General features: G+C 37.2%; 1 protein-coding gene across 4 annotated transcripts in view; it reads right to left on the reverse strand.

The window, feature by feature from the left end:
- dock11 (dedicator of cytokinesis 11) overlaps positions 1–15,357 on the reverse strand; it is a 102,674-nt gene that overhangs the window by 47,486 nt on the left and 39,831 nt on the right. For 2 of the 4 annotated variants that reach the window (XM_079585266.1, XM_079585265.1), the window contains exons 29-32: positions 12,624–12,707; positions 9,668–9,779; positions 5,224–5,262; positions 745–926 (exon numbers count right to left, since the gene is read on the reverse strand). In XM_079585266.1, the coding sequence (XP_079441392.1) occupies positions 745–926; positions 5,224–5,262; positions 9,668–9,779; positions 12,624–12,707 (417 nt within the window). The remainder of the gene's footprint in view (positions 1–744; positions 927–5,223; positions 5,263–9,667; positions 9,780–12,623; positions 12,708–15,357) is intronic. The other 2 variants (XM_079585268.1, XM_079585267.1) reach the window with 1 other exon arrangement.

Below are 15,357 nucleotides of genomic sequence, written 5' to 3' on the forward strand. Positions count from 1 at the left end.
AAGGCTGAAGAATATGTAAATTTTCCATCACCTTTGGCCAGTGCTGTATTTGTGGTGTTAATTATTTATTAATAAATGAATATGAATATAAATGTATTTACTTTGCAAATTCTAAGCTGAATTAAATTGAATATTACATTTATAAAAGCGTGATATCGTTCTGTTTATGAAGTGCGGGCTGCAGTTTTGTTGCAGAACTGCAGCTTTAAATGCTCTGAAAAGAAACAGGATGGATTCTGATTGGCTGGATGTTTTTATCGTTCATCAGTTGGGAAAAAATCATTCTGAAATTGTGGTCTGCTATTATTTTATATTTAGAATGATTTTTAGAACAATATCTTTATCATTCTCATCCTTGGCTTGAACGGACCTTTAGTAAACAACTAATTAATCCAATAGTGCAAAACAAAAGACTGATGGACACTGCCAGTGCCGGTGAGTCTGAAACGAGACCAAGACTGCAGGGGAATAATCGCACTCGGACTGCAGCGAACATGTCCAGTGTGAACCCCCTCCTCCCCCCCCCTCCCCCCCCTCCCCCTCCCCCTCCCCCTCCCCCTCCCCCCAACATTACCGTTATTAAACGGTTATGTAAAGTTGCATATGCAAAACAGCAATCCTCCTTCTAGGGTCAAATAAATGACACTTTTCAATTCAGCAGCAGCAGGGACATGGCAAACAGGAAGTGGGTTAAGTGATCAACACTTGTAAAATGATACAAGTATGTACGCTTGCACAACTTACCTTGAAAGCATTGTATCTGTCATCTATGGCGTGTTTGATCATGAGGTTCTTGAGTGCGGCCACAGCCATCTGTCTGATCTCTGGGCATCCCTGGAGTCCATCGGCCACCTCTCGCAGGAGAAGACCCACCAGGAAATGGTTCTTACAGTAGTCCTCAGTCAGGCTGTACTCCAAACTCTGATCTGAAACATGTCCTTTGAGGGTCAGTACTGTTCTTTACTAGTAATATTTCATTTGACATTTATTATGACTTTTTTTTGTGTGTGCAATGTGTGTGGCCTTTTTGTAGAAAGTATCAAGCAACACTTTAATTTCATGCATCTTAAAGACGCAATACTTTTTAAATATGCATATATGCAAATGGTACTTAACATACAGGTGCAACTCCTGTGTTAAGTCACTGACGTTTGTGATAGTGAAAAGGCATCCAAACGAAAAGACCGTGTCTATAGTTTAATGATTACAAGTGTTTTCTGAAAGCTGACTTCACTGCATTCCAGACATCACACAATGACAGAAACAGAAACCAAAGAGTGGCAGAAAAACCTTGTGTTTAATTCAGCTGCATTTCTTTGTTAGAAAACCAGTCATGCAATTCCAAATAAATGCAAATCATCTCTAACAATGGTGACAAGATTTTCCCCCAGAGCTCAAGGAAGTTCATGTTTTCCTCATCCTCATGTTGCCTCAGTCATGCATGCTGTTACACAAATTCAGTGTTACACGAAAGGGAATTGTTCAAATAATCTTTACACGGAGCGAAGCGGATCAGTGAACAAACAGTTCAATCAGCCAGTTCTTTTAAAACTTGAGTAAATGTAAATGAGTTCAGTTCAAAAGTTTGGGGTCAGTACGATTTTTTTTTTTTTTTTTTTAAAGAAATACTTTTACTCTGCACTGACGCATTAAATCGATCAAACATTACATTAAAAGACATTTTTAATGTTACAAAATGATTCTACTTCAAACAAATGCTGTTCTTTTGAATGTTCAATTCATCAAAGAATCCCGAATTCACATTTTCAAAATAGTTGAACTATTTTCAACATTGATAATAATAAGAAATGTTTCTTGAACAGGAAGGATCTGAAGGATCATGTGACAATAAAGACTGGAGTAATGATGCTGAAAATTCAACTTTGCATCACAGAAATAAATTATATATTCAAATATTGTGGAAAACAGTTATTGTAAATTTGAATAATATTTAACAATTTTCACAGCATTTTTTATCAAATACACATGGTATTGGTGAGCATAAGAGACTTCTTTCAAAAACATGAAAACAATCGTACCGACCCCAAACCTTTGAACTGTATCGTATGCCATTTGTACTACGTCTACAGCGCTTTAAAGGCACAGTATGTATGTTTCGCTGCTAGAGGCCGCTTATTCAACACAATAACTGAAGTCGAAGCTTGATGGCGCCGTGAATGAGCGTGGAATCATGGGAATTGACGTCTTCACAACCACAGCCAATCTGACAGGACTTAGGCAGAAATCATGTTCATAGATGAACTAATGCATTAAAGTTTATTAACGGCGAGAAATACTGAAATACTGCTTATAAAGGTCACTTTATCTGACAAATTAAAATTATGCGGGAACGCAGCTGTTTTATTAGGTCAAAACAATCATACTAAAAATACATTTGAGTGTGTTGACAGTTATGTTAACGTTACTCTGTGCGTTCACTATGAGACAATTGTTGTACATTTTAGCAAGCCAGATCAATATTAGAATATCATATTAATAAAAGCAGGATGACTTGTAGTGCTGCTAAATGACAAGCAATTGATTTTTAAACACTGTATGGTGGAGAAAATGCTGTATTACTGTTACTACAAATAAAGCTCTTTCTGATTATGCTATGTTAGCCACTTGACAGAATATTAACTCTCACGTACAAACATGTTACTCACGGTAAATCAAGAAAACAAGAGATTCAAACAAAAAGACTAACCGTGTTGAGCTTTATAACAATGATTAATTTTCTGTCGATAAAGGAATTCATGTCAAATGAAAAACGTAATATACAAGTGAAACTCGAAAAATTTGAATATCGTGCAAAAGTTCATTTATTTCAGTAATTCAACTTAAAAGTTGAAAATAAGATATTATATAGACTCATTACATGCCAAGTGAGATATTTCAAGCGTTTATTTGTTATAATTTTGATGATTATGGCTTACAGCTTATGAAAACCTTTTCATAATATTCTACTTTTGAATTTGGGGTTTTCATAAGCTGTAAGCCATAATCATCGAAATTATAACAAATAAAGGCTTGAAATATCTCACTTTGCATGTAATGAGCACGATATTCAAATTCCCCTGTATTAAAGCGCCTTTGGTGTTTTAATGGATTTTAAAGGTGCCTTGTGTAATTGTCTGGCAAAAAAAATCAAGTCATACTCCACATTCCATACCAGATGGGGGCAGTATACCTCACATATCAAAATATGTGATGTAGGATATGGTATTTTATAAATCACACACTATAAATATGATAAAGATAGTTGCAGTAAAGTAAGATATTTTAATAAGTTGAAGAAACAATAATGATTTGTGACACACACACACACAAACTCGATTTGCGCATCGCCATCATGTGTGTATTACAGGTAACGTTATTACATTGCTTCCTGATATCACGTGCACAAACACAAATAACCTATATTTATATATATATATATACTACAGGGCCGTTGAATGCTTGTATCTGATAACCGTGAAGCTCTTGTAATTATTACTTTACCCAACCTCTCCATGCCGAGTGATGCAGTAAACATCAGACAGCGCACGTGAACCGATCATCTCTACTATAGTAAAAAAAACACGAACACTGTTGAAAGATACAGTAGGCTACAAATGACCTGTTCGCGCCACAAATTGTTCTCCGTCCTTAGCGACCGAGTCATTGAATGTGAAACAGCCGCTGCTGTCGTCAGCGAGCAGCACTCTTCAGACAACGAGGGCGCGCGCGCCGCGTTGATACCTCCGTTTCAGTTTCTCGAACCCGCGCAATGCGGCGGTCAGAACACGGAGACCATTCTGCCCCTAGCTATGCGTGCGAAAGCATGGGGAGCGATCCCGGGCGTGTCAGAATGGGTGCTGAACGTTGTAAAACAGGGCTATGCGCTGCAGTTCGCCCGCCGTCCCCCGCGCTTTCGAGCCCGGACCGTGACGAGCGGTCCTTTTCTTATCTGATTTGATTTGTGCTTCAGTGCGCGGTGGTTGTAGGGGTCTCTTGCCAAAGGCTTCAGCCATCCTTCCGCTCTCTTCCCTGAATTGAAATGAAGTAGTGGGCTGTACTTTCCACACGATAGACATCAGGTTCAAGTACGCCCACAAGCCGTGCGAGTTATTCGTGTATTGCAGGTTGGCTGGTGGTTATGTTGCCCGCATACCGCCTCCCATGGCCGAAACTGGTATTACAACACCTGTCGGGCCGTGGCTAGTAATGCTAATGCTAATTAAGGTTGATATCTCTGCAGCACTATAACTTGACATTTTTTTAATGACATCATTGCCCTTATTTCTTCTCATTCTTTTGATGCGTGTAGCTCATTTTTTGGATATTTTTACCTCAATTTTTACACATGGCACCTTTAAGGAAGTAAAACTGGAAATTGAGGGTAAAGCGGATACGACGTCACTGATGGGCGACGCATTGACACGGGCCGTTACACTAGTTAAAATAGCTGATTTCTCATCGGATTAAACATTGTTGGAAATATTAGGATATTGTAAGTCAACAAAATTGTTTTTGCATATTTCTAATCCAAAAATCTTACATATTGTGCCTTTAAGGTGGCATCTGTCATTTTAGGAGCTCAACAGCACTGTTCACGGTGAACTCTTATGGAATGGAAAACATCTACTTTATATTTATGCTTTTTGTTTCAAAGAATAATGTAATTTGGTTTTGGAAAAACATGAAGGTAAGTAAATAATGAAAACCTTGCATTTTTGGAAAACACAATCCCATTAAGATAATTTCTATTCCCTTTAATCAGAATTGAAAACAGAACAGCCACATTTCCCTGTACAACACTAGTAATAGAAATCAGATCACGACAAAGTGCACACAAGATGTTTCCGCACTCATTCTGCATGTACAGTATACAATTACACAGTTTAGAGAGCAAGTGAAGACAGAACATGGCAGACAAATGCAGGATACACTTCATTCTTACAGTCAAGTGTACCACAACAAACTCAGACAGCATGAAACACGGCCCTTTAAACTTCTATAAAGTAAAACAATCCCAAAAATCCTCTGTCACAACCCACAATCAATTAAATTCAACAGACCAAAGCAAATATGCAATGCTTGGTGACAGAAAAAGCGAAAGTGTGAAATGCAGTTAGACAGTGATTTATGAGTGATGATGGAGCAAAGCAAGGCAGTTAGTGGGGTTATCAGGGCGATAATCTGGCGACTGGAAGTGCATTGGCATTGGTCGGCATCACCTACCTACGACGCCGAAACACTCCGCCGCATACGAAATAATATCTGAAATAATGAATAAAGGAAGCAATCATGCAGGATTGCCATCAACAGTGATGGGAGTGAAGCTGTGAGGGTGTGTATGTGTGTGTGTGTGGATATGTCTGGAATGAAATAATGCCTCTCTAATAGGGTTGGGAATCGAAAATGCAATCAGATACTTGAGGGCAGGAATTGGATACTTGTTATACACACACCCAAAACCGAAAGCCGCCTCTCATATTGAATAGTGCATGATACTGAGTTATCTTTTGCATGTTTTTGCACTTGAACGGACAAATACAAACAAAAATGTGTAAAATATTAGTATATGAACTATATTTGTAATGTATATTTTATTTATAAAGTGACATCTGATTAATTTTTTTTTTACCTGAATACCTGAAAATCTTAAAACAATGTTTATTTCAACTTGTTCAGTTGTATTTATTTGTGTGATTTCTATTTTGTTTATTTGTTCTTTTTTAATTAATGAGTTTTTACTACTTTACTACTTAATAATGCCAGAGCCCGTCTACGGAGAGCCTGGCCACTCCCTATTAAGTCCTATTGTACCGAATTCTGGTTGTAGTTCCACCAGAGTTCCACTGGGGGCGATCGCCCATGAGTGCAAAATGAATGGGAGTCTATGGAGCTAGACGGCTAAATTTGTCTCTTTCACCCGATTGCCGTTGAGAAATCTCAGATTTGATTGTAGGTTTTGCAAGTTCAACATGGGATATAGGTCGAAAGTTGAATGAACGAGTACTTACATGTCTTTTCTTTTCGATTTCTTACAGGTTGAGTTGTTGTTGCCCATAACACGCTAGCATTCTGCTAATGAACGCTGATTGGTCAGTGAAGGACTGAGTACGACCAGAGATACCGCTTGATGGCATCGTGGCATTTTCGACGTGGTCTTTTAAAACAACAAAACAAAAACTATTTTAGTACGTGTGTTTACCTGTCAGCTGTGTTGTCGATGCCTCGAGAGAAAAGAAAGTGCAGAGCGCGAAAGCACCAAAGTGACCGAAGGATTGCCGTAAAGTATCTCTTGTTGTACAATGTGTATGACGTCATTGACATTTTAAAAGACTTTTTAAAGCAAATAAGTGACTCTAAAACACCTAACACCCAGCAATGTGTAATTTCTTTGCATCTCCTTTCGAATACAAGATTCAAATTACTAGACAAAAAATGATGTCCTGAGAAAAGTGGATTTTGAGGGGTATAGCTCCATAGACCTCCATTCATTCTGCACTCGTCCTGTGAGCGTCCTCATATGGAACCAGTTGGAACTGCAACCAGTTCAGAAGCCGGAAGTTTACTGAGAGTGGCAGTTCTCCCATTATTAGACATTCTCTGATAATGCTTAAAATTTATATTAGTAAGACTAGTTGTTTTTGCTATGGTATTTTTAAACCATAGGCGAAAGTTTCTTGTGTTAGTGTTCTTTAGCTTGTTGATTTTTGTTCATGGTATTCAATACACAGCTACAATCAAATGTTTTGCAATTAGACTTAGAATAAATGTGAAAGATTTCTAAATTGGAATTGAGAAGCAGTATAGGAATCGTTAAAAATTCAAACAATACCCAACCCTACTCACTAATATACACTGTACATGTATACTGTATTTTTTCCGAAACGTTATGCATTATGCACTGATAAACACTTTAAACAGTAGTATGCTACATTGTCATCTATCTTGCATGTTTAATTCAGCATTTTTTGTTTGTGCTAATTTAGCTTTTTTAATCCAACTTGCCAATTTTGGTGGCCTGATCAAATAAGGAGTTAAAAAAAAGAAAAAGTTTTGGTTTATTCATTACAATGGAAATCTAAGCACATTATAGAATCGGTTTGGGGTCGGTAAGGTTTTCTTAAGAGATTAATACTTTTATTCAGCAAGGATGCAATAAATTGATCATAAGTGTCAGTAAAGACATTTATAATGTTACAAAAGATCGAATAAATGCTGTTCTTTAGAACGTTCTATCCATCAAACAATCTTCAAAAAACTGTCATGGTTTCCATAAAAATATTATGCAGCATAACTATTTTCAACATTGAATATAATAAGAAATGTTTCTTTAAGTGCAAATTTTAGAATGATTTCTGAAGGATCATGTGACACTGAAGACTGGAGTAATGATGCTGAAAAATGAATTATAATTAAATGGAATAAATTGCATTTTAAAAAATATATTTAAATGGAAAAACAATTACAGTAATATTTCACAATACGTTTTACTGTATTTTTAAACAAACGAATGCAGCCTTGGTGAGCAAATAATTCTTACTGACCCCAAACTTTTAAATGGTAGTGTACAGATTGCGCAAAGTATGCATACTTTATACTGCACATATGAGTAGTGTGGTAGTATGCTAATCCTGTGCCTCAATGCAGAACCGCCTACTAGAATATCACTCTTACTATTTCTGCCACACAAAGATGTGTAGTACGAGTAGTATACTAGTATGCGGTTCCCAATTCAGCATCAGTGAAAAGAATGAGAGGTCTTAATTTGTCTGAACTTCATCTGAACTGCGTTTGTGGTGTGAATAGTAATCATGGCAAAAAAAAAAATGTTACTTTAAGGGAGTGATCCATGCTGACTGACTGAAGGTAGTGGTATAAAGAGACTGTTTTATTAGTTTCCAATTAGACATGCCAAAACTGAGAAACTCATGATAGCCATTAAACGTGTTATAGATTATTTTTTGTAATATTAGTAGGGGTTAAACGGATCGTTGTTGATCCGTACGGACCAGCCCCCACGGTTCGGCACGCATGTGATTCGCGGATTCATTTCAAGTTTAACCGCCATAGTCTGAAAGTTTATAATTTGCATGTGTTTTGTCTTGCTGGTTTACACATTCAAAAGATTTTTAACCATTCCAGCGATAGAAGAGGCAAAAAGCCATGAATCTCCTCTTTAGGGGACTTTTTAAAGCATACAGATTGGATTAGCGGTTCAAAAGTTTTTAAACATTTAAAGGGGTCATGACATGAGAAACCAAATTTGCCTTGATCTTTTAGTATATAAGAGGTCTTTGTACCATTATAACGTCCTGCAAGTTTCATAGCTTAAGACGTCCTCCCCATTATAAACGAATCATTTATTTAATCAAGCTCTAAATACAGCTCGTTCTGGATCCATGGTAAGAAGTGACGTCACGGTACGAAGTGACGTACCAGCGTTTGCGTAATGACCGCCTCCGGCACAAGACAACTACGCTTTAAGCGCAAGGCAACTACGCTCATTTCGTATCGTTGTCGCGCCCGCGCGCTGTGCGCCTCACAAGTGTTCAGTCGACGAACAGCGAGTGGGTCTGTGTACAGGGAAATTGCGATGCAGCAGATGTGCTGTTCCTGGCTGTGGACAAACAACATCTTTGAATACGCTGAATGGATGGAAAAATGGATGCACTTTATTTTTTGCGGACGTCCCAGTCACGGCAGTGTTAGTTTTTGCGTTTGTTCTACACATTTGAAGGATGACTGTTTTGAGAACAAATCCCAATATGATGCTGGCTTTGCCAGAAAACTGTTGCTCAAAGATAAGTCCGTGCCGACTATTCTGGGCTCAACAACGACGACGCAAACTGTAAGTAATGTATTTAAAACTTTAAACTACTTTTTAAATACGCTGAATCCGCAAATGTTCTGGCTGGGGGCGTTAATAATTGATGCATATGCAGTGACGTTAGCCAATCATAACAGTGGGCGTTAACACTGAACTCTTAAAGGGGAAACACCCCCAAAACAGACTGTTTGAATCAGAGGATGAGAAACCGGGTGGGAAAAGGTCATAAATCACTACATTTTAAAAGTTTTTTGAAAAAAAAAAACTATAGTAATACTATAATTGCACCTAAGGGAACATAATAATAAAATAAAAAAAACCATGTCATGACCCCTTTAAGAACAATAGTTATTTTTAAGGTCATTTACTAAAGGTCTTTTACTTATTTTTAAGTTACTAAAAGGTCTTTAAGGATTAATAATGTTTGAACTTTTTTAGTTAAGCTAGTAGTTTTTGTTGTGGTTTTGGAGTACTTAAAAGTGTGCTTTAAGTGATAAATGGAAAGCAAAGTTTATCTTTCTTTTCTTGCTGATCCGAAAAATTATCCGATCCGTGACTCAAAAAACGTAATATGATCCGAACCGTGAGTTTCCTGATCCGTTTACCCACTAGTGTTTAGGGAAAACTTATTCTGATCAATAAGATGTTAACCTGTCATCACTCCCCATTTCATCATGACACATAAATTCCTGTGTAGCTCGGTTTTCAGGTTCAAGTAACATGGCGTGAGGAATGGTGGTTCTAGCAGATCTGAATGTGGTGAAGTCGTTAGACTGGGATGGAGGGGAGGATGAGGGCAGGGGAAAGCCATGGCAGTCACAATGATACGGTGGAGACACCTACCCTGCACTCGCTGCAACTTGGTTCGGCCGAACGCCATGGGCAGGTTCAGAGGAATGTAGTGCTCGTGGTTGCACACCGTCATGAGAAAATCGAACTTCATCTCTGTAAGCACCTGTAAATATTGCATATAAAACTGATGATGAGTGAGTTGCTGGAGAAGTAGGTTTAGATATATAGATTAGAGCCCTGCATTTCAGCCCGAGCCCGACGGGCCCCGACTTATTTACGCCCCTAGGGCCGGGCTTCGGGCCAATTTTCACGTCATAGTTCACACGCGGGCCGGGCCTCGGGCCTGTTTTAGGCTTATCCTTCTTTTTATAGCCTATTTTTGACATGTATTAAAATTAAATATGAGAAGTTGACGATGGAAAAACAAACATAGAAAGACGTTTTAAACCTATCACACTGACATATGACTGACACATGACAGTCTGCTCGCGCTCGCGCACACACACACACGCACGCACGCACGCACACAGGTTTCCCGGCGGCACGACCCAAGATTTGCGCGACCAGCTCGCTGTTTTTAGTGTCCCCGCCAGCAGCATAAGTATAGCGAGCGTGACTTCAGCGCAGCTGGAATAGTTCAAGAAAAAAGTACGACTGGATTAAAACCTTCCACTGTGGATGCTGTGATTTTTCTTCACGATGCTCTGTAACTTAACTGTTGGCTTTCGTTTGAAAACGACTTTATTTTCATCAGTCTGTTGGAAACTATTGGAAATAAGAATGGCCATGTTCTGTAGTGAAGACTTGATTTTTGAGGTAAGATAATGTGTATGTTTGTTTTTAATTTAATGCCATTTATTTGATTTGTTTAGAGGCTATAGCTCATTTCGTTTACGAGCGCTGTTGCCACTGTGAGCAGCAGAGCAGTTTGCCTCAGCTTTTAAAAAATGATAATAAACGTTTAAACTATAACTGTCTATGTGTGATATGCTTAAGGTGTTTTATGGATTGTATTGTAGCCAAGTAAAGTGTTGATTTGAGAGGCTAAATGGATCAAATGTTTAACTCGCTGTCGGCTGCTTGGTCGTCAATAAAAAAACAAAAAGAAACCGAACATTTGTCTAAATTAACTTAAAGAAATGAAAAGAAACATAACTAACAAAACGGAACTATTTTAATGGCTGCAAATAGTTAATTTGCCCTAGACCAGGCTACATGTAGCCTATATTTATAAAAAAAAAAAAAAAAAAAAAAAAAAAAAAAACGGGCTCGGGTCGGACTCGGGCTGATAATTATGATGAGCTGTCGGACACGGGCCGGGCTAGGGCCTGAGCGTCTCGGGCCAGGGCCGGGCCAGGGCCTAGATTTGAGGCCCGTGCAGGGCTCTAATATAGATATGTGTCACAGACAGATAAGAGATTTATCGCAAAAAGCACATCTGCTCAAGTTCTGACAAGCTAAATGCCTAAATTCACGTCCTAGTTGTTACTAACAGTTTTAGGGAGGCCAATATTAAAACTCTGGCTGGTATGATATTACAGTAATTGTTTTTATGTAATGGCTGACGAACAATAACATTTTGTCCAAAAAAAAAAAAAAGAGACTGAAAACTAAAAAAGTTTTTAGTTCGAATTTAGGAATTTAAGAAAAATGGATGTTCATTTGGAGATTTGATAAAAATTACATTTAATAGCGTTATTAAATAAAATATTATTAAACTATTAGAATTAGTTTTTAAATATCATCTTTACGTGAGCTAATATAAGCTAAGGTAATCTAAACATAACTATAGTGGAAATTAACGTGTACAATTAAATATAAAATATCAACCGATACAATAAATAAAAATAAAATAAAAAGATAGACCCGTTATATACTGTGCTCCCCTGATGCTTCTTGTGATTAACAACCAAAAAAAACCAAAAAAACAACAGCAACAGTGCAATATTCTCACATTTCAGTGATAACTGCAATACTCATGCTTTCCATAAATAAATAATAATAAAAAATGAAAAGCATAGTAACACTATTTTACAGTGTCCTTGTTAAACATGTTACATGTAGTTACTATAGTAATTATAAGCTATACATTTTACATAATTTCTGTACATGCAACTAACGTTAACCCCACACGTTAATCCTATAGTAAAACACGTAAACATTATTATAACTCAGTACTTAAATGTATAATAAGAATATTTAAGTAAACATTAGACGACGAGAAGAGGCTTAGGCTAAATTTTAATTTGTTTGTTAGTCGCAGAAAAAACCCATAGGAATTGTCGAAGTCATGCAGTTTGTGACGATCAGATTATTAACACTGCTGGTCCATGTGATAATTATGTCGAGCATAAAATACAAACGTTAGCCTATCAATCATCAACCTCAAACATTGTTTTATCAGATATTTAGTACTATTGCAGATTAATAATTTGCACCATATCAATGCACGTGAATTCCGAGCAGAGTCTAGATGGCTGTGGCACACACACACACACAGTATTTGCAAGTCAAAAGAAGTTATGCATGTTATGATAGGAGCCCTCTGTGATATCAACAGCACAGAGAAGCTATTCCATAAAAACAGTATGACTCACACATCATCATCTAGATGTCTGTTGTGAAAGTCCTCACAAGGAAGTCAATCTCTTAACAATCAAAACGGAAAAATATCAACTCCCTATAAATGCCAAATTGGTTTGATGAGATAAAAGCAACGAAGCATGAGAGCTGTACCTGCCAAAGCAAACAGGGCACTTCTCAATGAAGAGTTAAGGAGATTAAATATGTAAAATGATCTAAACCAGTTCATGTATTGATCTAATTTGACATAAAAGTAAAGTCACTGCATTGTATGGCAGAATTTAATGGTCATGACACAAATGTTACTGTGAAGACCACCGGGTTGCGGCGGCAATTCGATTTATCAATTAGTGTTGGTAACCCAGTGAGTCAATGTCAGTTGCATTGCTTTGACCGTATAATGGAGTTGAATGATTTTGCCTACCTTTGGATCTTTAAGGCTGAAGCCACACATGTAGTCATTTATCAAACTGAAAGCAAATCCTCTGTTCATAAACGTTAGGCAGCGCTGTGCAGGGGAAGACAGAACAACATAATGCCAATCAGGGAGTTAAAATAGAATACAATTAAATAACGAGTGAAATAACATGTGAATCATATTATATACGAATCATTTTGTTTGGTAAAACTCTATTATCAGGAGAATCAGGTGCAGGTTTAACTTTGAGCCAGACGTTCAGTGAAATCTATCTTGGCTTAATGAGTGATCCATAATTCATAGTGACACTGGTAGCAGAAAAAACATAAAACATTTACATAACAACACACACACAAACAACACAACACAGTTATGCTGACCAAGCCCACATGTTGAAACACACTTCAAATAATGTCTATTAATAGATTACTTAAAGATTTCCTTTAAAAAATAATAAAAAAATCACTAATTGTGAGTAATTGCTCCAGGAAACTTGAATGTTAATATCCGTAATATTTTATTGTAAACCCCCCCCCCAAAAAAAACTCATTAACCTCTTTTGCTCAATTCAGTTTAATAATCATTAGTCTGAAGGGCATTTGGAAGCTTTGACTAATGTTAGAATATCAGACTATCAGAATATCTTGAGCTCATTTTAAAGAACATATACATAATGCAGTTCAAACTATTAAAATCAGTCAATCTTCACTTTAGGCCTGACCCTAATGAAGCGCTTAAAAGTACATTTTATACGGTATTTTCATATACATTCGGATATAATGTATAAATATGAATGTAGATTCATATACATTTAATATATATATATATTCAGATATTTATACATTAATTTACATTGCAAAAGGAGATTGCAAAAATAATTTAATAAAAGGGTGCCAATAATTGTGGCCGAGGTGTTTTGGAGAAAAACATTTATTTCATAACGTGATCCAATGTAGATTTATTTTTTACAGCCATTTTTAATCATACTTACCAGGGGTGCCATTAAATCTGTATAGAAAATACTGTATATAAAAACTTAATAAATAAATATATATATATATATATATATATATATATATATATATATATATATATATATATATATATTGTTAGGCCTGCCCTTAACTCAAGCACTAGAATCTTAGGGCCGTTGCATAAACTGCTAAGACTAGTCTAAGAATTTATTATTTTTTCTTTAAGATTGGTCATAACTTCTTTTAAGTTACATAAACTGGTAACATGAATCCAAAAGGACTGGTTACCCCTTGGATAGCTGGTAGTTGGTCACACTAGTTCTTCACATAGTGAGTGTGTTTATGCCACTGGGCCCTGGGGGCCGGTTGCATAAACATAGCTAGCCATTATGTTAAGACAGTGTCTTAAAGGGATAGTTCACTTTGAAATTAAATTTTGGTATGTTTTAGCTTAGCTCAAGTGCATCCAAGATGTAGGTGTCTTTTTTTCCGCAGTAGTTTCAATGTTGATATTTTTAGGTCAAACCGTTTGACCATATCATGCAGGTCTATGGTCACTGTCTCAAAGAGCATGCACAGAGTCCAAATTAAAACAATTCCCCATCGTCCAAATTAAACAATTCCCCATCGTAAGTACACATCGATGGCCTAAGACACGAAACGAGCGGTTTGTGTGAGAAAACGAACGGTATTTTTATCGTTTTTACCTCTTATACACAGCCAAGTCCAAGTGATCTGAGGGCGCGAGCGCTTCCTACTGTGTGACGTGTACGCAGACTGGTGCATAGATATATACACACTCCATGGCGCATTAAAGACATTCGTTCCAATGAACTGCTGTAGCCAAGGCGACATCTAGTGTATACATCTATGCACCAGTCTGCGCAGACACCAGGATGCACTCGCGCCCTCAGATCACTTGGTCGTGGCTGTGTTACAAGAGGTAAAAACGATATAAATACCGTTCGTTTTCTCACACAAACCGCTCGTTTCGTGTCTTAGGCCATCAATGTGTACTTATGATGGGGAATAGTTAAATTTGGACGATGGGGAATTGTTTTAATTTGGACTCTGTGCATGCTCTTTGAGACAGTGACCGTAGACCTGCATTATATGACTGTCAGACAACAACGGTTTGACCTAAAAATATCAAAATTGAAAATACTGTGGAAACAAAGACACCTACATCTTGGATGCCCTTGAGGTAAGCTAAAACATACCAAAATTTAATTTCAAAGTGAACTATCCCTTTAAGTTCTAGTATGACCCACAAGCTGTTAGTCAGGGGCAGTCAGTCTTCGTTTTCAGTATCAAATTAGGCTAAGCTACGTTTTTATGTAACTGATTAAAAAAAGCTAAGAACAGTCTTAAAGCTACACTGTGTCATTTTTTAAGTTGATTCTTAGCAAAAACCAATTTGTTCTTTCAAAATGATATGTGCTCATTAATGTATAATTACTTCTACCAACTAATCAAGTATTCTCGTAAGCGTAAATCTGCTATTTATAAATACATACGGGTGAGCTACTCGAATGAGCCATGTTGCGCCTCCATCTTGAAAATACATTAGCCAAAGAGGGACATACCTGGAAATTCAAGCTTCGCCTTTTGCGTTTTTACACTCAGTGGCATCGTGACGAATGCGAGGGGGAGATTACTCGCGACTGCCGGCAGATTTGAAATAATACGGCCACCGTAGGAGTTAAAACGCCCTCGGAATGGGACGGGCTAGAAAGTAATATTCAGTTGATAGTCATATACAATTT

The sequence above is a fragment of the Phoxinus phoxinus genome (genome assembly GCF_949152265.1).
Source record: "Phoxinus phoxinus genome assembly, chromosome: 2".
In the NCBI taxonomy this organism is placed as follows: domain Eukaryota; kingdom Metazoa; phylum Chordata; class Actinopteri; order Cypriniformes; family Leuciscidae; genus Phoxinus; species Phoxinus phoxinus.